Here is a 24832-nt window from a genome sequence, read left to right as displayed (position 1 = left end):
AGGTTAGATTCTTGTAATGCTTTATTGGGTGGTTGTTCTGCACACTTAGTAAACAAACTACAGCTAGTCCAAAATGCAGCAGCAAGAGTTCTTACTAGAACCAGGAAGTATGACCATATTAGCCCGGTCCTGTCAACACTGCACTGGCTCCCTATCAAACATTGTATAGATTTTAAAATATTGCTTATTACTTATAAAGCCCTGAATGGTTTAGCACCTCAGTATTTGAATGAGCTCCTTTTACATTATAATCCTCTACGTCCGCTACATTCTCAAAACTCAGGCAGTTTGATAATACCTAGAATATCAAAATCAACTGCAGGCGGCAGATCCTTTTCCTATTTGGCGCCTAAACTCTGGAATAACATACCTTACATTGTTCGTTAGGCAGACATACTCTTGAAGTTTGAATCTAGATTAAAGACCCATCTCTTTAACCTGGCTTACACATAACATACTAATATGCTTTTAATATCCAAATACGTTAAAGGATTTTTAGGCTGCATTAATTAGGTAAACCGGAACCGGAAACACTTCACATAACACCCTATGTAAGAAGAATGGCATCTATGCTAATATTTGTCTGTTTCTCTCTTATTCCAAGGTCACCGTAGCCACCAGATCCAGTCTGTATCCAGATCAAAGGGTCACTGCAGTCACCCGGATCCAGTACATATCCAGACCAGATGGTGGATCAGCACCTAGAAAGGACCTCTACTGCCCTGAAAGACAGCGGACGGAGACCAGGACAACTAGAGCCCCAGATACAGATCCCCTGTAAAGACCTTGTCTTGGAGGACCACCAGGACAAGACCACAGGAAACAGATGATTATTCTGCACAATCTGACTTTGCTGCAGCCTGGAATTGAACTACTGATTTCATCTGGTCAGAGGAGAACTGGCCCCCCAACTGAGCCTGGTTTCTCCCAAGGTTTTTTTCTCCATTCTGTCACCGATGGAGTTTCAGTTCCTTGCCACTGTCGCCTCTGGCTTGCTTAGTTGGGGTCACTTCATCTACAGCGATATCGTTGACTTGATTGCAAATAAATGCACAGACACTATTTAACTGAACAGAGATGACATCACTGAATTCAATGATGAACTGCCTTTATCATTTTGCATTATTGACACACTGTTTTCCTAATGAATGTTGTTCAGTTGCTTTGACGCAATGTATTTTGTTTAAAGCGCTATATAAATAAAGGTGACTTGACTTGACTTAACCCACTGCAGAACACAAGATCCAGGGGGTGTGGTTTGATCCAGATCCAACTCCTCCCACCTTATAGGTGGGTGGTTTTATGGGTCAGGGGCTGGAGACCAAGTAGGTACTTGTCTCCAGCCCCTGACCCATAAACCCACCCACCTATCTTCACCCCCTAGATGTGGATACAACCACACCCCCTGGATCTTGTGTTCTGCAGTGAGGGGCTACTCATAAAATCAATAAGTGAGAATTTACATTCCACTCAATGTGTCTTCATTAAAAGCTGATTAAATTAGAGGTTTATAACCTATATTTGTGTAGTATCGTCTTCAGAAACGGGCCTAATTGTTCACCACTAACATACTGCAATGATAAGCACAGCTTGCTTACTTGTCCTCTCAGTATCAGTATACTAGGTTACGTGTTCCGATATAATATGTGCTCATGTGGCTCAGTGGTAGATCATTGCATTAGCAGTGCAAAAGGTTGTTAGTTTGATTACCAGGGAACACATGTTAGGTAAAAAAAAATGTTAGCTTGAATGCACTGCAAGTTGCTTTGGATAAAGTGTCTGCTAAATGTAATAATATAATTTATTATAGTGCATTGCTGCATATATTACATATAAAAATAGTAAAGCAGTTTTCCCAAAATAATTTCCTCTGTCATATCTGGTTGTCATATTTTTAAATCCATCCGTTGGTCTACCAGCACAGATAGAGAGTGGTTTCTGTAGGATCCAGTAGATGCCTGCCACCTGCCAGAAAAAGATTGCTCTGCCTCTTGAGAAGCTAACACAAAGTGGGTGTCACGCCCGAGCTCCGTGGCTTTCATCCTCCCAGAGCTGTTTCCATGTTCAACAACGAACGCAAGATAGATTCAATTTATGATTCAGTTTTAAATATGTTTATTGTGGGACAACGGGTGGTGTGCGTTTGTACTGTGCTAACCAATAGGGGCAGGTCACGCTGTCACATTTTTCTTTCTTACAAAATTGAGTGAAAAGAGAAAGTGACATACAGCCAAGTATGGTGACCCATATTCAGAATTTGTGCTCCGCATTTAACCCATCCAATGTGCACACACACCCAGAGCCGTGGGCAGCCATTTATGCTGCGGCACCCGGAGAGAAATCAGGGGTTTGGTGCCTTGTTCAAGGGCACCTAAGTCATGGCATTGCTGGCCTAGGAGTCGAACCCACTATTTTAGGGTTAGGAATCAAACGCTCTAACCACTAAGCCACAACTTCCCCCCAAACATTTTTTTAATAAGTATGGTGACCCTTAACTGGAATTGGTGCATTTGACCCATCCAAGTGTACACACACAGCAGTGAGAAGTGAACACACACCCAGAGCCGTGGGCAGCCATAAATCCAGCGCCTGGGGAGCAACTGGGGGTTCAGTGCCTTGCTCAAAGGCACTTCAGCCATGGGTATTGAGGGTGGAAGAGAGCACTGTTCATTCACTCCCTTCCAGCTACAACTTAAAATGAGAGATGTGAGATGTGAAGACAGTTGTGTGTGCATCTTCATCTGAAATGGTGGTTATGGTGGTGATTGAGAAGTCCTGAATTTTAACCGTTAGACCAAAAATAAAACATTTGATCCCCTTTAATGTGTGTATAAAGTTTCATTTTTGTCGATATCAAAGACAGCACATTAAACTATTTAACAAATTTATCCACTTTACTGAGTACTCATCATTATTCACATTTTAAATGTAACAACATTTTCTGTCAATCCCTTTGAGCATAATTAAGTTTCAGGAAATGCTAGCCATATATTAATCTGATTGCATGATGATAGGATGAAAATGCAGAGCTAATGGTGGATGGATCTGGTTAAGTGTTAGTGGCTCCTCCCTCTCTGCATTGTCTCTTCATCTGTTACTTTCTACCATAATCAACCAGCAGAAGCAGCTCATTGTCAGGTAAACCTGTTTCTTATGCTTTTTATGTTTGCACAGTCATTGTGCATTGTCTTGGGAATCTAATTGTGCATTGTCAGATTAATTTTATTTTTAGGGTATTATTTATGTAAATGTTACAATCAGATTATGCAATGATTTTGCTTTGTGTTGTAAATGAATATATATAGCTTTCAAGAATTTTCTTTTTGTCTTTTATTGGGAAATAAATTAGTGATTCTATTATGAGAGGGTAGAAAAAAAATCTTTCATGTATTTCAGCTCAATACAAGTGTCACTTACACAAAAACTGATAGGACAAATAATCACCACAGGAGGTATGTCTGGACAAGTTTCTATTGTGCTCTATAAATGTACATTGTATTTTTAAACACTGTAAGTTTTATTCATTTACTTTGTGTTTTCTTAGTCCTACAATTCTATAATTTTTGTGTTTAATGAAGCTCCTCTAATCTGTTTCACAAGTTTTCATATTTTTAACATTAAAACTATTATCGAAATTGATTTTTAATCTAAACCATTGACACAAAGAACATTTATGGACTATACATTTCCATTATTAATGTTTATTTCTTCCAGAATCAAATTAATAATGAAATATTTAAAACAATAGCTGAAGATAAAGATTTGTAAAGGTGGACTTGATAGCATTCATCTGTGGACTGGTGTTAAAGGGATATTCATCATTGTGTACATTTCTTTCCTAGTCAAACATACTGTAGGATTCAAAGGGAACCAGAAACTGTTTGGTTACCAACATTCTTCAAAATATCTTCATTTGTCTTAAACAGAAGAATGGATCTTATAGATCTGTAACAACCTGAGGGTGAATCCCTTTAATTTCACAGACTGCATTTTCCTTAAGACTGGCTGTCATTTAAATGAAAATGACAGAATCTGTGGACAGAGTATTTATCTGCTTCTTTCATCCACTGAGATTGTGTAAATTCTCAGGGGGCTTTCCTAAATTCACAGAATGATGAAGGATGGAGGATATTTTCAGAAAGTACAGAAAGTCCGAAAGTATAGAAAGTTGAAAAGAACAACAACAAAAAATGTGGGATACAAACTATTGAGAATAAGCTACATTAAATCATAATTAATTTGTTTTCAAATGTCGCATCAATTGAAATTTAAACTATAAAGACTCGATGAGAAACTATGATAAAAGAACAAAAAATTCAATTGTTTATTTAAAACATTACTTTGTTTTGTCGCCACTTTAGCATCCAGTGTCCATCCAAGACACAAGAAATGGTTTATACTGGAACATCAAGCAATAGGACATTCCAGCTGGAAATTAACCAGTTTCCATGGGAAATTGATGAATTTAATTTGACATTTCTGGAAAAAATTCTTTGTGGATCCACATTTGAAACTGTGGTTATATGGATTATTTTCTCCATTGAGTTTCTTGTCATGTCCTTGGCATTCTATGGATTGTGCCGTCTGATCAGCCCTAACCATCCTGTTCCTGTATTTATCATAAACCTTTTTATCACTGATGTTATGCAGATTTGCTTCAGACCTATCCTAAATTTTTGTACAATCAGTGTTGTAATTGCATTCATCTACTACATTTATTCCTTGAGCATAATAGTTAATGTTGGCTTCATGGTGTGTATATCTATGGAAAGATACATAATGATCAAATACCCTGTTTGGTACCGACTTCATAATACTTCTAAAAATTTGTCTCTGATATGCTTGTTGGTTTGGGCAATATCATGTGGAATAATTGTGTTTGATGTGATTATTGTACTTCACGGGAATATGGCATATGCATTTTTTGTAATTGTATTTGTTCTATTGATACCATATCCACTGGTTATGTTTTCCTTTGTGGGATCATGGAAGGCACTGTCTCATTCAGTAGCAATAACCCCTAATGAACAGAAGAAGATTTTGGGGATTCTGGCCCTTGTACTTTTTAATTACACTGTGTTGTTTATGCCAGTCATTGTCCAAAGCATTATTATGATGTTTTCCTTTGAACAGGTTCTAAGTCTTAATGGTTATTTATTATCAGTGTCAGGAATCTTGGTGTATTTAAATCCACTCGCTGACTCTTTTCTTTACGTTTTCTTAAGGAGAGATGCTAACAGCATGTTTAAATGTTTATGTTGTGAGAAGCTACATGAAAATCAGATAGAAAACTCCTCCAATTCTTTATCTAGGGGGGGTGAGTATAATATGTGAATTGGTGTAATGAATGTAACGTGTAATGAATCAGTATACTAACATACAGAGAAACTACTGGGTTAGAATCTGAGTGAGTGTCACTAATCAGTTGTTTTGTCACTTTCTAATAAGGGATTTCATTCTGAGTAGTGCTAAGACCTCAAAGAGACCATTAGGCTACAAAGATACATTATGACCTAAACAGTACTTTAAAGTGCTTGTGAAAACTATGAATATACACACATACCTATTAAAGCTACAGAAGTTACTAAGTTAAGAGCATTTTTCTTTTGTTGTTTGTTTAACATTACTAACATAAGAAATGCACAGATCTGTTGACACACATCCAATATTTTCTACTGTTTAATTTCACTTAAAACTTAACTGACTGTGTTCATTTGGATAAATGAACATGTAGGTTTATATCATATATGAAATACTCATATTAGAAATTAATTGTTATAATCCCGTGAGGTTTTTTGTATACACAATGATTCTGACTACAGCAAGTGTTCCACAAAGGGATCTGATCTCACCATCATCCAATCCATCTGGGATTAAATGAAAAAAAAAAAAAAAAACTGAAGCAGGCTAATCCAAAAATGTGGCAACATCAACAAAACACTTGTATTTGTGCGTTAACTAAAGTTCTTTATAATTCTTTTGCACATTCATCTCTTTGAAACATTTGTTTTAGTCTATCCCTTTATTGTATTTAAATGTCCATTTATTTTTGTTATATTAAAAAAAGTCATTGAATGTTTTATGACAACACTTTTTTTTTTCAACTTATCCCAATATTGTGAAAACACTTAAGCAAATATATCGTGATTAAAGGTTAAGCAATTAGCTATTGCAACCTCAAAATTAGATACTGTCATAAATATGATCATACTTCAAAATCCCTATTGTATCCTTAACCCAAAACTCTGTTAAAATCGAGATGGTCCTCAGTGCAGAACACAAGATCCAGGGGGTGTGGTTGAATCCAGTTCCAATTCCTCCCACCTTATATATAAACCTAAACCTATTTGTCTCCTTCCCCTCCAAGTCCTGTTACTGAGGATCAGAGCCCTCAAGATGAAACATCAGCTACTGCAGAGAGTGACTCCTCAAAAACAGAGCAAGGACAAACTGATCCGTTAGCATCAGAGATGGACTACATATTCAAACCTGCATCCGATGAGGAACAGATTATACAAACAACACTTGACAAAAATCAATCCAACCAGTCAACACCAGAGAGACAGCAGACAGGTTCAGAACAGATTCTCCATCCTTTATTTCACCAGAAACAGACTGGCAAATCAACAACCCGGGGACTGAAGACTAAAGAGGAAAAGTACCAGAAAATGAGTGTTCACACAAAACCATTACAGTCATATCAGAGCGTTTTAGTCTCAGTTCCTGGTGCTCTTGTCACTGAACTGATATCTGAGGATGAAATAAAGTCACCCTGTCAGATGGACCAGCATTAACCACTGATGTGAGTACTTACACGATTGCTCAAATCAATATCACTTCCATTTGTTTTAACAATTAATAGAATTTCCTTGCAATGTATATTTGATTTAAACCACAACTTTGTATAACATTTAATTGCAAACAGTTTTGCTGTTCCCGATTTCTCCCTTGGATCCTCCAGACCGTGAAGATTAAGAAAATAGCCTGATATTTCCAACAACATCACAGGTAAAATCAGAATTATTACAATTACCTAAAACTAAAATCACAAAAAATAATGTCCCTTGAAAAAAAGACTAATTTTACATATTAATAAATATTATAACAGTATCTCAATGATACTTAAATAACACTTGGTGAAAAAGCATTCAGTATATAATTAACATGATAACATTTCCTAAATTGTGATGAAACATTGTGATTAAATTTAATGGCAAAATTGTGGTGATTTACTTGTTACATTTTTCAGAGTGTGATCCGTCTAAAAATGCAGATCATCTCTGGTGATGAAACAGAATCAAAAGCTGTTACAAGTTTATTTCACTGGCCTCAGTCAGTGATTATTAATGCTTATTATTGTCTCCACAAAGAGAACCTTGAGCAGCAGAGTCCTGTCTTCACCAGTCAGTCAGAGGCAGGGGGTGATTTCCCAAAGCCAGCGAAAAACAGAAAGACTTTTCTGATGGATTTTTTGTCATTGAGCTCATGGATGAAACTATATTGTAGTGTTCCCAGCCCTGGGGGCCCTCCAGCACAAACCTTGGATGTCTATTTAAATTTGACGATTATCTGATTTATAAGTTGTGTTTAACTTTAAAACACCAAATCATATTAGTCATTTAAATAACATAATACAAATAAAATAAATAATTAAAAATATTAATATTGCTTTGAAAGGTATTGCAGATATTATGAATGTACAGTATTTTGCTAATAATTCAAGAAACTTGTATATATAAATATATCTAATATTACATAATTATGGTCATTTGAAACAAGCTATAGATACTAAATTCCGTACCAAACCATTAGATTTGAGTACAGAATATCAATGATTTTTATATAAAACATTTAGTAAATTTTTAAACAAACAAATACATAAGTGCATTGAATATCTTACCAAAGAGCCTACACATTAAATTACACATGAAATTAAATAAAATGTACCAAGATAAAGACTGTATGCAGATATGTGCCTGTAACAGTGTCACTGGCATAAGTCCAGCTATGTTAAATGGATAGGTTACATCCAAAGCAGCAGGAGAAGTGAGAGGCATATTAGGAGCAGCTCTTTACTGACTGAATGAGCGAGTCCTTTGAGTGTTTCCTGGTTGGTTTGGTCAGTGTTGGGAACCAGAGGTGTGGTTGCAGTTGCAGCTTCAGTACGACTAGCACACATGTCGTAGAGGTTACCAGCAAACGCTGTTTTCCGGGACTCCGCTCTCAAAGATTCCCAAATTTCTGCTGCATCACCTCGGCAGCTCAACAAGACACCACTCACACACACCTGGAAAGCATCCCATGATCTGCAGATGTGAAAAGTGCAATGCATTGAGATAAAAAGTTGTATTCGGTGGGGGGTGTATTTGTGTGTGAACGTAGCTCACTTGCAAATGGAGTTGATGTCCTGTGGGTTATCAGTCTTGGAGCTTACACTGTCACCCAAAGTGACCAGACACTCAGCAAAGCCTCTGTATACAGAACTACATGGATGTATTACTGCTGCACTCAGCACAGAAGAACAGAGACCTGAGAGCGGAAAACATTTAAGCAGTTCAGACTCAAAGACTTCTATTTTTCTGATATGTTTAGACACACAAGGAATTTGCCTTGGTGACAGGAGCTTCTATAAGTACAGTCATAGTACAGACACAGAAATTTGGCAATAAAAATGGGAGTAACACAATATTATTTAAAAAGACGAACATTTAAACATAATGCAATGCATTAAAAATATTCAATATATATAATAGATTTATGAATGTACAAAAATGTTATTTACAGGTGTACGGTTTAAGAACTTATTTACAGATGTACAATTTAGGATTATGTTATGTACAAATGTTCAGATATAAGAGTTTTACTTGTTCAAATTTAATATAGCTTATGGATCTAATGATACAGAATTCAATGTATGCAGTGAAAAATAATACACCTCAGGGCTGCAATGTTGATACCTGCAAATGCACTTAAATTTCTACAATTATAAGATTGGCATATGGCATAAACTGACAGAAATGTCAACTGATGTGTCTGCTGCAACTCTACAATATTATTGTGGCAAAATTCTATTGTATCTTTATGTTTATGTGTGTCTATACTGTTAGATGTTGTCATACGTCACATGGATTAATCTAGGGATTAGACACAGAGTAAAAATGACATTTAATCTCGCTGCAGAACAGCTCGAAATTACAAATCTCCATTTATCCCATTTCTTTACACTACTTGGCATGTTTATTTTAACAGAGAAATATAAAATATACTACTCATATATTTAATAGTTCAGAAACATTAGCTACAGCAACACCAGCAATTTCTAAATCTAAAAAAATACAAATAAATTGTCTTTCTTTTTGGGTGTTATTTTTAAGTTATGTACATTACAGTACACTATGACTGTGGCCACTAATTCAAATCTATTCAAAAACTAAAATAGACCTAAGAATTTAAAAACCACACATAAAATAGTTTTTTTTATGGATTAAACTAAACATAAATGTTAATAAAATAAAAAATAAAACATACATGTGTGTCTAAGACAAATTATGTTATTACACAAAACATAAGTCTGATGATAAAATAAACTTTTACTCACTGAGGCAGAATGAAATGATCAGCAGCAGATGCATTCCGTGGAACAGACAGAATTCTGAACAAACCACACGCACTGGTGAACCTAAACGTTTACACTTTAACACACAGTCATGTAGAAATTATCCAGACATTTTTAGGTCCCATGCATCTTCCTTGATGTCCCATTCACCTCCCTATTTCAGATTTAAAAAACTGCAATTTTAAGGCCAACTGTTGAGAATGATGGATAAACAGGGGCTGTGACATCTGATTATAAAAATGGGGGGGAAACTGTGGGATTAAAGATCATTTCCGGCTACACTCTTCATCATATCAGAGAAGGATATAACTCCCGTGACAATGGTTCTATATAGCTTAGCGTATTTGCTTTTTGTCTCTGTCTCTCTCTCTCTCACTCTATCTGTCACATTCACGCACAATACACAAACAGATGGAGAAAGAAAAAAAACTTTATGTCGTTTTAATTCCAGCATAGTACTTTCTAATACACTTCACACAGTGGACAAGCCTCTGTATGATTGACAGGCTTGGATTATGTCATTGCGTAAAACTAAAGAGAGAGAGGAATAAAGACGGATTACAACATTTTAAATAAAGCCATTACTATCAGTTCCTCTTTAATTTTCTCTGTCACTGAATCTGTTACTGTTTTCCTAGTATTCATCTACTGTGTTTTTGGACATGGAATAATTGAAGTAGCCTACTTTAATTAAGCAACTATGTAAATGGCTTGTAGCCTACATGAAATAATATGGTAATTCGGTAGGCTACTATGCAACAATAGACAGCCAAGTGCCATTGTATTAATATCTAATTCCATCATTGTACACTGGTAAATTTTTGTATTGTTTCCCTATGAACCTAACCACACTGCATACCATATTCTTTATTATAAACCTAGTATAGGCCCAAAGATTCCCATAAGGTTAAAAACAAATGTTTCATCAAGTCACAAATGTAACGTGAATTACGATATATGAATTACGTTTTTACACAAGTAAAAGAGGCATTTAATGTTTCCATGTTGCTTGTTTAAAAAAAACTACCATTAGGTGGGAGTAAAGTCGCGTTACAGTTGTATGACGCGCTAGAGTCAGCGGAAGTGACGCAGTTTGTGTGGATGTGGGACAGTCATGGATGAAGTTGGTTCCTCGTCGCTTCGTTGTGGTGGTCCTGCGGGGCTCTCCGCCGTCCAGTCCGACACTATTGAGGGTCTGACGGAGCTGGACGATCTGGAGCGAGTGTATGCTCAGCTGTGTGCTGAAGAGGTGAATGTTTATTAGTGGAGACACTGTTCGTTAGTCTCTATGATCTGGACTACTAGTAAGGGTAGATAGCGCTTGTCAGTTGTGTTAGTTGGTTACATATTTTACTATATATATAAATAAAATCAGCGTGTGCCTGAACTATGAAATTGTGTGCATGTTAACTATGCGTCGGCATGAACTGATTATAAACGCACTTCACTCACAGGCGGAAGTGCAGATGGAGTTGGGCGCTCTTATGGGACAGCAGAGCAACATCGAAACAAAGATGCTGTCCCTGCAGAGGATGGGGTGAGTCAGTGTGTATGGGTTTTACACTTAGCATATGCTGTTGAACCGGAAGAATAGAATAGAGTGTGCTAATGAATTGTGTTTTTGTTGTGTATGTATGTTCCTCAGTCCCAACTTGCAGCTGATCGAAGGAGATGCTGTGCAGCTGTCTGGCATGATCAACTTCACCTGCAGCCTGGCAGAGAACGTGAGCAGCAAAGTCAGACAGCTGGACCTCACCAAGGTGGCCATCATACACATTCACATAATATGTACACTCTTAAAAATGACAGTCTCAGTCTGCGTATGTCAGCTTCCACTCAAGCTTTGTGCCTGGTTTTGTTTCAGAAAAGGCTGTACCAAGCAATTCAGAGGGCAGATGATATTCTAGATCTGAAGTTCTGCACGGATGGTGTTCAGACAGCCCTGCGTAACCAGGATTATGAACAAGCTGCGGCCCACATTCATCGCTATCTTTCTCTTGACCAGTCAGTGATTGAGCTCAGCAAGCAGGGTGGAGAGGGTAAGTGCTGTTTGGGTTTTCTAGCAACACATAGTATTACCACTGCAACTATTGATTAGTAATTTATTTCTTATATAGTAAATAATTTTCAAATATGTATGTATCTATAGCAAGGGTACTAGGTGTTAGAAATTGACTATATGATAGGGATATTTTTGCTGAACAATTAAATAAAAAATTTTTTATATTTCAATAACCATGTTTTTGCCTGATGGTGGATAATAAATTGAATTAAATATGTTTGGCAAATTCAATGTTTTTGTTTTATTTTTCTTTTAAACTTGATGGTTGCAGATTAAATGGTATGATAATTCATAAAGAATAAAAATTCTGACATCTTAATAGCTTAAAGAGTTACTTTTTGGATGGTTATGACTTTGCAGTCTAATAAGTCAGCCTTGTAGCTATTATAATACACACTAAACTAATATACACAATTAAAAAATATATTAAAAATATTTTAAAACTTTAAAATGGTTTTTTGGTCAGTTTAATGCATCTATGTTAAATAATTGCATTAATTTCTATTTTAAAAAAGCGCACTCTCGCTCACTTCAGACTTTTGAACAGTTGTGTTTGCACTCTTTTCACTGCAAGTTTTGTTACCAACTGTATTTTGCAAATTGTTAAATGTGATTTATAGAAATAATAGACATTGTTCAAACTGATGCACAAAAATACTTAGAATAAGATATTTGTATTATTGTATTATCTGTATGCTATTCACTGTGCAGGCAGTGCAGTTGAAGCCAGCCTTGCATTGCTTCAAGAAGCAGAGCGCAATCTGAAGGCACTGGTTACAACGCGACTGGAGGAGGCAGTCGCCACAGGTGACTTGCCTCAAGTGGAGCGCTTTTTCAAGATCCTTCCATTACTGGGACTTCATGAGCAGGGACTTGCACGCTTTGCTCAATACCTTTGTAGTCAGGTAGGGGCATTGTGTATGTCTGCCTTAAGCCTGGGACACACCAAGGTTTTTGGGCATCGGTCGGCTTTTTTTTTTTTTTTTTTTATATATATATATAAGAGTTCACCATTGTTGGAAGAAGACCAAGGGCTGACAATGCCAGTGCCATTTGCAACTTAGCAGACATGATTGAAAAAAGCTACACAAATCGGTCAGTAATGAGCATGGTGTAAACAATGGAAAAAGCAAGCGTGGCTTGCTTTGTAAATGCACAGTTCTAGCTCTTCCTGTTTCCCTGTTTGAATACAGACTACTGTCACCTACTGGTATGGGAGAGTTGCATTTACTCAATCAAGTGCAGAGCGCACACACTAGTTGGCTGTCAGCTGTAGTCTGTCTGGTGTGTTCTAGTGCAAAGTTTTTTGTCCCAACGCTGGCAATTTGCTAGTTCTTTGGCCTCAGTTTGGTGTGTCCCTACTCTTACATGACCATTGAAATCTGTTGAGAATGCTTTGGTTTAGTTACTTTTGTTCTAATATTACAACCTCATTTGCTTGTTTTCTTTCAGTTGGCCAGTAAGGCAGAAGAGAACTTGCTCCTTGCTGTTGGCTCTGATCTCGGCGAACGCAGAGCACCGGTCATTTTTGCTGACACTCTCACACTGCTTCTTGAAGGTAGGAGCAGATGCATCGCTGTTTAACTTGTCAATATTTGAATGTTTAAGCCGAGATCAACCAGCCTTGGTCTGTACCTGTTAGGTATTGCACGCATTGTTGAAACCCATCAGCCCATAGTGGAAACATACTATGGACCAGGCCGACTACACACACTCCTTGCACATCTTCAAAAAGAGTGTGATAAACAGGCTCAGAAAATAGTGGACAAATTCGTCCAACAGAGAGATTACAACAATAAGGTGTGTAGTGTCTTCACTGTATTCTGTACTGTTGTGTATATGTTCTAATGCTTAATGTTTGCACCATGATCAAAGTGTGCTTTGATGTATTTATAAACATGATGCATACATTTGACTTTTTTATGCAACAGTTTCAGGTTATCCAGAGCAGCATGATGAGGGGCATGCCTACAGAAAAGACTGAGCCCAGGTGCTGCATGTTTTAGTAGTTTTTCATTTTATCTTGTGAATACATGGTGTTTTATTTGTTGTCGTGTGTTTAATCTAGAGACCTGGATCCCGTTTTATGTGAGGTTACTTTAATGAACTCAAGAGCCGAGCTTTACTTTCGATTCTTGAGGCGGCGTATAGTGGCTGACTTTGAGGTTGCAGATGCAATGGCAGATGAAACGGTTATACAAGGTAACACTTAACTTTTCACGCAATATGAAAGTACTCTGTATGAAACTATATTTATAAAGTACAAAACTGTCATTAGCTGTAGCCTAGCAGTTTGCACACATGCCATTGCACATTAAGCCACGGTGTTTCCTAATCCAAGTTCTCCCCACCGTTGCCTGTTAAACAGAAGTATATGTAACTAACTAGGCTATACAAACTGGGCATGTGTCAAATATGCTGATTAATGTTAATACTCATCACTATGAGGATTTGGTATCTTCTGCTGGCATTGTTAATGTTTGATTGTTTGTTTTGTTTTCTAGAGCATCAGAAGAGTTTAGAACAGTTACTGAAGAACTGCCAGCTGAGCCGCGCTATGCAGGAGCTGATTGGTTATTACATTCCCATGGAGGAGTATTACATGAGAGAGTCTGTCAACAAGGTGCGACACATATACAGTCAATAACTTAATGCTGACATCATGTGTGAATGTACATTACACCTGAATCAGAGATATCAGAACTATTGTCAAACACATCTACACTTTCATTCAAAACGACATTTAAATCAAACTTTAATGATAAAATCAACACAAAACAGTCATCTGCGAGGGGCTGTCGCACACAAACTAAACCAAACACAAAATAAAGCCCAGGCCTGGTCCTCTCTCGTCCTTTACTGTTCTCGCTCCTCTTTTGTATCCTTCCAATCTCCTCTGTGGGACTCGAGACCGGTGAGTGGAGCAGGTGTCGCTCATTTCCAAATCACTCCACCGGCCTCGCTCCGTTCCCACAGCTCTCAGCCCCGCCGCACTCGTCACAATAGTGTACCATCCTACATTTTCTAATTGTGTGCCTGTATTGTTAAATTGCAGATACATTTTTTGGTAGAACCCATGTACTCATAGGATGATTAATATGACCTTATAGGCAGTTGCAATGGACACAGCTGAGGTGGGTCAGCTGAGCTCCAGCATGGTGGACGATGTTTTCTACATTGTGAAGAAATGTATCAGCCGAGCCCTCACCAGCAACAGCTCTGACTGCGTGTGTGCTATGATCAATCATGCAGCCAGTGTTCTGGAGACAGACTTCAGGTAGAAACACAAATTTGGAAAATTGAATTAGCCTCAGTATGTTTTGTTGTTATTGTGTTACTATTGAAGTGGTGGTTGAAGATAAAAATAATAATCTGTATACTGTTTGCATTTCTGTCCTTGAATGCAGAGAGGTGTTAGTATGTAAGCTGCGAGCTGGATATCCAGTCAGTGCTCTGCAGGACCTGCAGCGTGGGGTCAGCAGTGCGGTCAGTCTGATGCAGAGCAGCCTGCAGCATGGCAAGATAACAAATCTTACACAAACACTTGGGATTGAGAGCCAGGAGCAGGCAAAGAGCGCCTACTTGGTCAGCATCAAGTCTTTCTATCTCTATCTCACACACACACACACACAGTCTCAATTTAGTTTCACTTTTCGCTTTGTTTTCTCTTGTGTAGTATAAAATTCTAAAACTTAAATAATGATATGTTTGGTTCTCAGGTGGCTCTCAATAATGTGGAGGTCTGCAGTCAGAATATCAGCACCCTGAAAAAGAACCTAGAGGTCCGTGTGATATGACTCTCTGATTTATTTTTGTATTATTATTCCAGCCAACCACCAGAATCACGCACTCTTTCATTTGCTCACCATCATGTTGTCCCAAAACCATGGGACTTTTTTTCCATGGAACACAAAAAGAGATATTTTGAAATATTTTCTATGCAATTACAGTTGCAGATAGAAACTTACAAGCCACCATAGCAGATAATAAAAACTGATACAATTAACTGCTTTCTCTTTCTGTCTGTCTCAGAGTGATTGTGCCAAGTTATTCAGTCAGGGAGTGGGCTCAGATCAGGCGAAGGCTAAGATAGACAGCTGTCTATCTGATTTGGTCAACACCTCCAGCAGATTCAAGGACCTCCTCCAGGTCAGTGAAAATATACACTTCCATTCAAAAGTTTAAGGCTGCATTCATTGTATTTAAAAGTAAAGTAACAACATTATGTGATTTATAAGCAGTGAAATATTAAAAACTAAAAAATGAATTATACATTTAATGTAGTTTAAAATGTAATTTATTCCTATGATGGTAAAGCTGATTTTTCAGATGTCTTTACGCCAGTCTTCAGTGTCTCATGATCTTTCAGAAATCAATCTAATATGCTTTAATTCTAATTTAATGCTCAAGAAACATTATTATCAATATTGAAAATAGTTGTGCTTCTTAATATTTTTGTGGAAACCATGGAACTTTTTTACAGGATTGTTATATGAAAAGGTTAAAAAGAGTATTTATTTAAAAAGTAAATCATTTTTAACATTATGAATGGTTTTACTGTCACTTTTGATCAGTTTAATCCAAAGTTGTCTTACTGACCCAAACTTTGGAATGGATGTACAGTATTGTTCAAAATAATAGCAGTACAATGTGACTAACCAGAATAATCAAGGTTTTTAGTATATTTTTTATTGCTACGTGGCAAACAAGTTACCAGTAGGTTCAGTAGATTGTCAGAAAACAAACAAGACCCAGCATTCATGATATGCACGCTCTTAAGGCTGTGCAATTGGGCAATTAGTTGAAAGGGGTGTGTTCAAAAAAATAGCAGTGTCTACCTTTGACTTGACTGTCTGGGATTTAGCAATCCTGTGAATCACTAAACTAATATTTAGTTGTATGACCACAGTTTTTTAAAACTGCTTGACATCTGTGTGGCATGGAGTCAACCAACTTGTGGCACCTCTCAGCTGTTATTCCACTCCATGATTCTTTAACAACATTCCACAATTCATTCACATTTCTTGGTTTTGCTTCAGAAACAGCATTTTTGATATCACCCCACAAGTTCTCAATTGGATTAAGGTCTGGAGATTGGGCTGGCCACTCCATAACATTAATTTTGTTGGTTTGGAACCAAGACTTTGCCCGTTTACTAGTGTGTTTTGGGTCATTGTCTTGTTGAAACAACCATTTCAAGGGCATGTCCTCTTCAGCATAGGGCAACATGACCTCTTCAAGTATTTTAACATATGCAAACTGATCCATGATCCCTGGTATGCGATAAATAGGCCCAACACCATAGTAGGAGAAACATGCCCATATCATGATGCTTGCACCTCCATGCTTCACTGTCTTCACTGTGTACTGTGGCTTGAATTCAGAGTTTGGGGGTCGTCTCACAAACTGCCTGTGGCCCTTGGACCCAAAAAGAACAATTTTACTCTCATCAGTCCACAAAATGTTCCTCCATTTCTCTTTAGGCCAGTTGATGTGTTCTTTGGCAAATTGTAACCTCTTCTGCACATGCCTTTTTTTTAACAGAGGGACTTTGCGGGGGATTCTTGAAAATAGATTAGCTTCACACAGACGTCTTCTAACTGTCACAGTACTTACAGGTAACTCCAGACTGTCTTTGATCTTCCTGGAGGTGATCATTGGCTGAGCCTTTGCCATTCTGGTTATTCTTCTATCCATTTTGATGGTTGTCTTCCGTTTTCTTCCACGTCTCTCTGGTTTTGCTCTCCATTTTAAGGCATTGGAGATCATTTTAGCTGAACAGCCTATCATTTTTTGCACCTCTTTATAGGTTTTCCCCTCTCTAATCAACTTTTTAATCAAAGTACGCTGTTCTTCTGAACAATGTCTTGAACGACCCATTTTCCTCAGCTTTCAAATGCATGTTCAACAAGTGTTGGCTTCATCCTTAAATAGGGGCCACCTGATTCACACCTGTTTCTTCACAAAATTGATGACCTCAGTGATTGAATGCCACACTGCTATTTTTTTGAACACACCCCTTTCAACTAATTCAACTAATTTCCCAATTGCACAGCCTGAAGAGCGTGCATATCATGAATGCTGGGTCTCATTTGTTTTCTGAGAATCTACTGAACCTACTGGTAACTTGTTTGCCACGTAGCAATAAAAAAATATACGAAAAAGCTTGATTATTCTGGTTAGTCACATTGTACTGCTATTATTTTGAACAATACTGTATGTGCCAATATCATCCGTCTTAAATGTTTGTGCTGTTTTTATTAATGGTTTATAAATGTACAGGAGGGTCTACAGGAGCTTAATAACACCTCTATAAGGCCACAAGTAAAACCCTGGATCAGCAGCTTCCTGTCTGTCTCACACAATATTGAAGAGGTATAACATTGCCGTCTACTACTATTACTACTTCTACTGATACGAGTAGAAATAAATCTGTCTGCACTTCGGTTGACAATGATAGCAATAGAAATACTTTTTTTATTTATTTGTTTGAGGATAAGTTAAGCCATGTTTGGTGTTTTTGTTTGCAGGAAGAGTTCAGTGAGTATGAAGCCAATGATCCTTGGGTTCAGCAACTCATTGTACAGTTGGAGCAGCTCATGGCTGAGTTTAAGGTATATTCATTTTAACCCACTTAAGACATGCTCACACAAACCTATTCTAATTCTAAAGATGCCTCTCTGTAGGTGGGCCTGTCACCAGTCATTTATGATACTCTAACTAGCCTGATGACCAGCCTCATTGCTATGGAGTTGGAGAAGACTGTGTTCAAATGCACCTTCAGCAGGGTGAGATATAAACCTGCCCTGCACAAAAGAACAGCTGCATATTTGCTTAAAGTCACAGACATCCTAACTGTCCTCTCCATTCTGGTTCGCAGCTTGGTGGATTACAGTTTGATAAGGAGCTGCGCGCTTTGGTTGCCTACCTCTCCTCGGTCACCTCCTGGACCATCCGGGATAAGTTTGCACGACTCACACAGATGGCAACTATTCTCAACTTAGAAAGGGTGTGTGGCTTTTTGACTGTCTTTTAAAATGTTAATCACTGAAAACTGGAGTCGTTTTGAATTTTGTTTGGGTTTTTCTTCCTTTAGGTGTCCGAGATCCTGGATTATTGGGGCCCCAACTCTGGGCCTTTGACTTGGCGTCTGACCCCTGCTGAAGTTCGGCAGGTCTTGGCTCTAAGGGTAGATTTCCGTAGCGAGGACATTAAAAGATTACGACTCTAACAGAACTAAACAGACACGCTTTCCACTTGAGGTTTTTATGCATAGAATGGTGTTTTGGGTAACTTGAATGGAGGTGTGTTATCTCTAAACTTTTGTATATGCGATTTTTGGTAACACTTTAGAATAATGGTACATTAGTTAGTGTCAGTTAATTCATTAAAATGAACAAACAATGAACAATGCATTTAATACTGTATTTATTCATATTTTTTTAATGTTGATGAAAATACAGTTATTAATTGTTAGTTCATGCTTATTCATAGTGCATTAACATGTTAACAAGCACAACTTTTGATTTAAATAATGCATTAGTAAATGTTGAAATTAACATAAACTAAGATTAATAAATGCTGTAGAAGGATTGTTCTTGCTTAGATCATGTTAACTAATATTAACTAATGGACCATTATTCTAAAGTTACCCAATATTTTTGTTTGTTTTGTTTTTAAACATATGTAATGTATTACCAGCCAACATTGTGAATCAAATAGCCCAAGAGTTATTCTGAAGCTCACACTCACTCAAATAATCTCTTCATACAATAAAAGGCCAATATCTTCTGCGCAAAGAGTATTTTTTGCCAAGTACTGGAAAGATTGGTTAATTTAAAGATGCCTTACTGACTACGGTTCATTAAAATTAAGTTTCCTAGGATAAATGTGATGCCACAAGGCTTTTAAATACAAAAGAAGCCGCTCTTTATAGTGCACGGTATATTCAGAACCTGTGTGGTAAAGAATCTTACAAAGGGGTTTCAGAACTAAATAATTTGCTTAAATGGCATACCAACAAAAATAAAAACTCCCACAATTTATAGTTCTAAAGCAGTTTACTTCAAACCAATCAACTTTTCTAACTGTGTTGTTAACCTGCATGTAAAGAATCTGTTAATCTGAACCAGAAGCTCTGATCTGATGCACTCGAAGAAAACCAAATGATAAGCAGTTGTTTACACGTGTTTGAAGCAGTCTCTGTGCGAATGTAACATGGTTATTGAAGTGTGGCAGTAGGCTGATCTTGGGTCTGCTGCCTCCAACACTCAAACAGCACAAACGTGTATAATTAAATATAAAATGCGAAGGACCAGTTTGCTGAACTCATCTCAGTCCCCTTGTAGCGCTGTGCCGGACAGCTCGTGCATACAGGTTGAACTCGTATCTGCGCTCTAACACACACACAGCTCGTCTACCGTAACATAAATGGAGAAACTTTTAAATGAGATCTACGATGATACTTAATAGTCGTCGCCTTGTCTTACAGAAGCACCGAACACAGACCGTCCTTTGCGTCCTTAGTCCATCGTTTCTTTGCGTTGTTCGTCAGAGTTTCATCTTGATGTTGTTGGCGGAGATCAGACGGTCCCGCTCCCGCAGCTCCTCCTGCAGCCGTGCCTCGTTGACCCGCAGCTGTCGGATAGTGTTCTTCATCTCCTTCATTTTGATCTCCATCAGCGCGATGATGTCCCGCTGCTCGTTCAGCTTCCGCAGCAGTTCGGCGGACGTTGTGCCGGTGGTTAGCGAGTACGAGTGGTCCACCCCGCACAGCGCCAGATCGGCCACGGGGCACGATGCGCTGCCTCCGGACAGGTTTCCACCTGAGCCCAAGACCACCGCGGCGATGCAGGAGCCTTCTCCTGAAGGAGGGAGGTCCACGGGGGTGATGTACTGGCCGTTCTGACCTATTTGCACCACGGTGGCGTTTTCGGTGTCCCCTTCTTCCTCCACTGGCGCTGACTCAGCGGTGGAAACGACGCTTGTGATGATGGGCACGACCGCGGAGACCTTCCTGCTCCTTCCCCGTCTGCTCTTCCTCTCGTTCACCCCGCGCAGAGGGAACAGTGTCGGGACGCGAATGGTGTAGGTTTTCCTGCCGCCGGGAAAGTGGACGCTGCAGACCCGGTGTCCGGTGGTGGGCTGGAAAGTGCTGAAGCAGCCGCTCACCCCGGCCCGCGAAATGTTCTTCAGCCATAGCTCTCGCTGAGTGGGATCCTTCGGAAAGGTGTAGAACCGCAGATCGCGGTCCCGGTGCGAGTTGTTGTAGCATCCCGGAACGCAGCAAGTAAAGCCGGGCATGATTGTGTAGAAGATGCACCAGTATTAGCGCAATCCCTTGGAAGTTTCCCTAATTTTGTTTTGTTTGGTTGCTTCGTGTGCTGTTATCCAGACCAGCGGCCTACAAGCGGAACTACACGTCCCACAATACTTACGACTTCCTGTTTTGGTTTCAAACGCTAGTCGATAGACTCGGGACAGTGCGCAGACGCGTTATGACTGCACAGTGCTAGGCCAGGGGAGTTTGTTTCAACAGTGTTGAAACAAACAATGTGCATCAAAACAATGTGCATCAAAACTAAACCGTTTGGAAATCTGTATGCTAAAAATAAAGTAGTTTAATTCCTCTGTAAATCAATGTAAGGCATCACATCGTTTTATTGTGGTATCGTTTTTTTTTGTATAAAATCAATGTATCGTTTTATCGTGGTTAACCAAAACATTTCAAACAATGTCTTGTTCAGGAAATGCTTTACATCACAACATCAGCTCATTACATCAGCATGAGCAACCGAGATGCATACAAAAAATATATTATAGTATGTCATTTATTAATAGTCTTTCAAAATGACACGACCACAAATATTTATTATGTAGCATACGTGTACATCATATAAATAGAAAGTCCAAAGCATCTACTTAAAGGTCAATCTAGGTTGCTTATCTTCATGATAAGCCCCGAACACTATGTAAATATGCCTTTGTACTACAGTCTATGCTTTGTACCTACAATAAAAAGGTCTTTTAAAGGGATAGTTCACCCAAAAATGAAAATTCTGTCATCATTTAGATGACACGTTTCTTTCCGCTGTTGAACGCAAAATAGCATAATATGAAGAACGCTGCCAAAATGTTGCTGGTAGACTATGGAAGAAAGAAACAACATTTGAGAGTGAGTTAATAATGACAAAATGTTAAATTTTGGATGAATTATCCCTAGATTGTTTTCTTTTTCAACAAATGGTTGTGTGAACAATTTATTTTTCTGGAGGTTTGAATTTTTTTTTTCAGCCATATTACCAAAATAATCGAAAAATAATATAATGTTGTTAGATGCGGTGTTAGAAAATATTAATACACATGAGTATCGCAATATTTTGTTTGGTGATACTGTATCGATTCTCAAAAACAGAATATCGATATTTAAAAAAAATAGTAATAATAATCATACAAGATTCATGGTAGTTGTTTCGTTTTCATTTTGTCTCCCGACTGCTAGCAGTCTTCATCTCTGAACTTAAAAAGTGTCAGGAATTACTAACATTAGGGAAGGCCACTATCGTTAGCAGGGTTCTAAATTAACTTTTTTGATCACCAGCCAATGTGGCTGGTAACTTTCTAAAGTTACCAGCCAATCAGAATTTCCACTAGCCATTTTTTTTTCCGGTAAAAATAACAAATTATGAGTGCCACTGAATGCATTTGATCATTTTATTAACATTGTTGGCATGAAAAACTTCCGTTTATAAACCGTACTCACAAATTCATAAAGTGTTACCTTGGTTTCACAAATCGTGCCCACGAATTTCCAATCCGTGCGCTCAGTTTTTGTAAACCGTACCCTCGGTTTTTGAATCCGTACCCACAAATTCATAATCCGTTCGCAAACTTTCGCAATCCGTTCCCACGGATCTGTAAACCGTACTCACGGATTCATGCAGCAAGCTCCTGTTAACATACAGTTTTATTGACTATTATTATGTGGAATAGGTTTAATAATAATAAAGGAATAATCTTATAATAGCAACTGATTATTATTGTACAATAAACCTGGCATTGTGACTAACTCTGGAATAATTTTTTCCTCTGTTGTAAATTGTTTTGGATAAAAGATTCTTATGCATAACCTGTATAATAATATATAATAATATATAAGTTATTTTTATCATTTTAATTTGTAAGCTAAATAAATGAGTACAAGAAAATAATTCATGAATTGCTTTATTTTTAAATAAACTTTGACAGTTTTGTAAATGCTTGTCTACAATTCTTTCTTAACATGCATGAAGACTTATTTTTCCGATTTTATTATACTAAGCTCCATCCACCCCACCTGCCGGAGTTAGATGCATGTTTCACTGTTAATGTTATTAATAAATAATGAGGCCGAAAATAACATTGCATTCAGTTAGAGAGAAAAGGAATGAAAACATAACCGGCATATTATTTGTTTTGTATTGCTTTTTACCCTTATTTTCTTTTTCTTTTTAGCGTTTTTTTTTTCATAAAATACAGGCGGCTGTGTCTTATCCTATTGGTGATTAATGTAATAATCACTATTAAAATAAACGCTAAAAAGAAGACTATTTGTGAATGCTGATCGTGGACTCATTGGATACTATGAAAAATAATGTTTAATAAACAGAAATGAATCTGCCGGTGGGGGCGGAGCTACAAATGCGTGTCAGTTTACAAATACAAATCCGAGGGAACGGATTGCGAAAGTGTGCGCACGGATTATGAATTCGTGGGTACAGATTCAAAAACCGAGGGTACGATTTACAAAATCTGAGTGCACGGATTGGGAATTCGTGGGCACGGTTTGTTAATCCGTGGGTACAATTTGTTAAACCGAGGGAACAGTTTATGAATTTGTGAGTACGGTTTATAAACGGATTGCAAAACCGTCGTCACGGATTGATTTTTTTTCTCCTACAGGTGACGTGCGGGGCTCTCCGTAATATCCTCATCCCCTGCCTCGTTCCTCTTTTTGCCCCCAGAAATCTGTCCCAACCACCGCCACATTTAGTTTAATCTTAATTTTTTTCTTTAATAGCTAACTCCCTCCTCTTTCAGTCTATGCTCCCTGCTCTGGCTCCATTCGTTCTTTTTCCTTGTGTTTTCTGATGGACGCTATTCGTTTCCATGTTTTTTCGCGCTGGTTTCACTGCAAACTGCGTGCAGACAATGAGCATATGAAACGTCATCATGTAGCATTACAGCAGTGTTCATGGGAAATGTAGGAAGTGCTGCCAGGGGGATAAATGACCGAGAACAGAGCCTCATGTCATGCATCACCAGCCGAACTGGCTAGTAAGTTTTAATTAACACCCGCCAAAATGAATTTTAACCCGCATTTGGCGGGTTGGCGGGTGTTAATTTAGAACCCTGATCGTTAGCGTTATTATAGTTCCCGCCTTGGTGTACAAAGTTGAAGTGTGACATAATTTGGGCTTTTGTGGTAACGTCTGCCCAGGGACCGTGTAGGGCCGCCGAGTGGCTGTAGCTTTCTCTCGAGGTAGGGGCGTTTTGTGCAGTTGAGGTCACGGTCTCTGTGATTCCACGCGGAAAATAAATACAAACTTAAAACCTGTTAAATCCAAGTTGAAAAGTTCTGAGACTGTTCAACATCTGTATTTATTTGATTGTTTTACACATCGTTTTGTTTTCTTTAAGAATCCTGCAAGCACTTTAATTTCCCCCCCTTTACTCGTACTCAACAAAAAGTGTTTCAGTAACAATGACTACGTTTACATGCAGCCAATAACCCGTTCAAAACCGGGATATTAGCAATAACCCGGTCGCGCACGGCCATGTAAACACCGGCAAAAACCCGGATATGCTCATATCCCGGTTTTTAAAAACCGGGATATTATACCTGGGGTACCCCTTTTCTAACCCGAATATTTGGTCTTGTAAACGCGTTTCGGCATATCCCCATCAAAATGTGTGTTCTGCGCATGTTCTATTCGCAAGGAATCTTGGTCTTTTGAGTCTTTGGATACAGGAAGAAGAATCGGAAATGACGCATATTGCATATTACTCCAGACGCTAACCGTGCGTCGCCGTTTACATCGGGATATTGGCGACTGATTACACATTCCATGTATACAGGAGTAACTCTCTCTGCTCACGCATGTAAACGGGTTATC

At 38.2% G+C, this 24832-nt stretch overlaps 3 protein-coding genes across 3 annotated transcripts; 1 reads left to right on the top strand and 2 right to left on the bottom strand.

The window, feature by feature from the left end:
• Nucleotides 1-6589: 6589 nt before the first annotated feature.
• Nucleotides 6590-10638, bottom strand: LOC113052321 (neuritin-like protein). Its single transcript, XM_026216772.1, has 3 exons — nt 9599-10638; nt 8388-8529; nt 6590-8306 (listed from the first exon to the last, which is right to left on the bottom strand). Exons 1-3 carry the CDS (start codon nt 9630-9632, stop codon nt 8024-8026), a joined length of 459 nt encoding a protein of 152 aa, XP_026072557.1. The 5' UTR covers nt 9633-10638; the 3' UTR covers nt 6590-8023.
• Nucleotides 10639-10692: 54 nt separating this feature from the next.
• cog4 (component of oligomeric golgi complex 4) lies at nt 10693-19146 on the top strand. Its single transcript, XM_026216771.1, has 19 exons — nt 10693-10865; nt 11071-11153; nt 11262-11376; nt 11481-11655; nt 12390-12583; nt 13131-13236; nt 13321-13478; nt 13610-13668; nt 13747-13880; nt 14183-14301; nt 14789-14955; nt 15086-15263; nt 15398-15460; nt 15711-15827; nt 17961-18053; nt 18209-18292; nt 18365-18466; nt 18559-18687; nt 18775-19146. The coding sequence occupies exons 1-19, from the start codon at nt 10731-10733 to the stop codon at nt 18907-18909; spliced, it is 2346 nt and encodes a 781-aa protein (XP_026072556.1). The 5' UTR covers nt 10693-10730; the 3' UTR covers nt 18910-19146.
• A 437-nt stretch (nt 19147-19583) lies between these two features.
• thap11 (THAP domain containing 11) lies at nt 19584-21215 on the bottom strand. The gene has a single exon (XM_026216770.1). It carries the CDS (start codon nt 20979-20981, stop codon nt 20229-20231), a length of 753 nt encoding a protein of 250 aa, XP_026072555.1. The 5' UTR covers nt 20982-21215; the 3' UTR covers nt 19584-20228.
• Nucleotides 21216-24832: the final 3617 nt, after the last annotated feature.

The sequence above is a fragment of the Carassius auratus genome, chromosome 32 (genome assembly GCF_003368295.1).
Source record: "Carassius auratus strain Wakin chromosome 32, ASM336829v1, whole genome shotgun sequence".
NCBI lineage: Eukaryota > Metazoa > Chordata > Actinopteri > Cypriniformes > Cyprinidae > Carassius > Carassius auratus.
The sequence above is the reverse complement of the archived record's forward strand: the minus strand, read 5'-3'. Positions and strand labels throughout refer to the sequence as shown.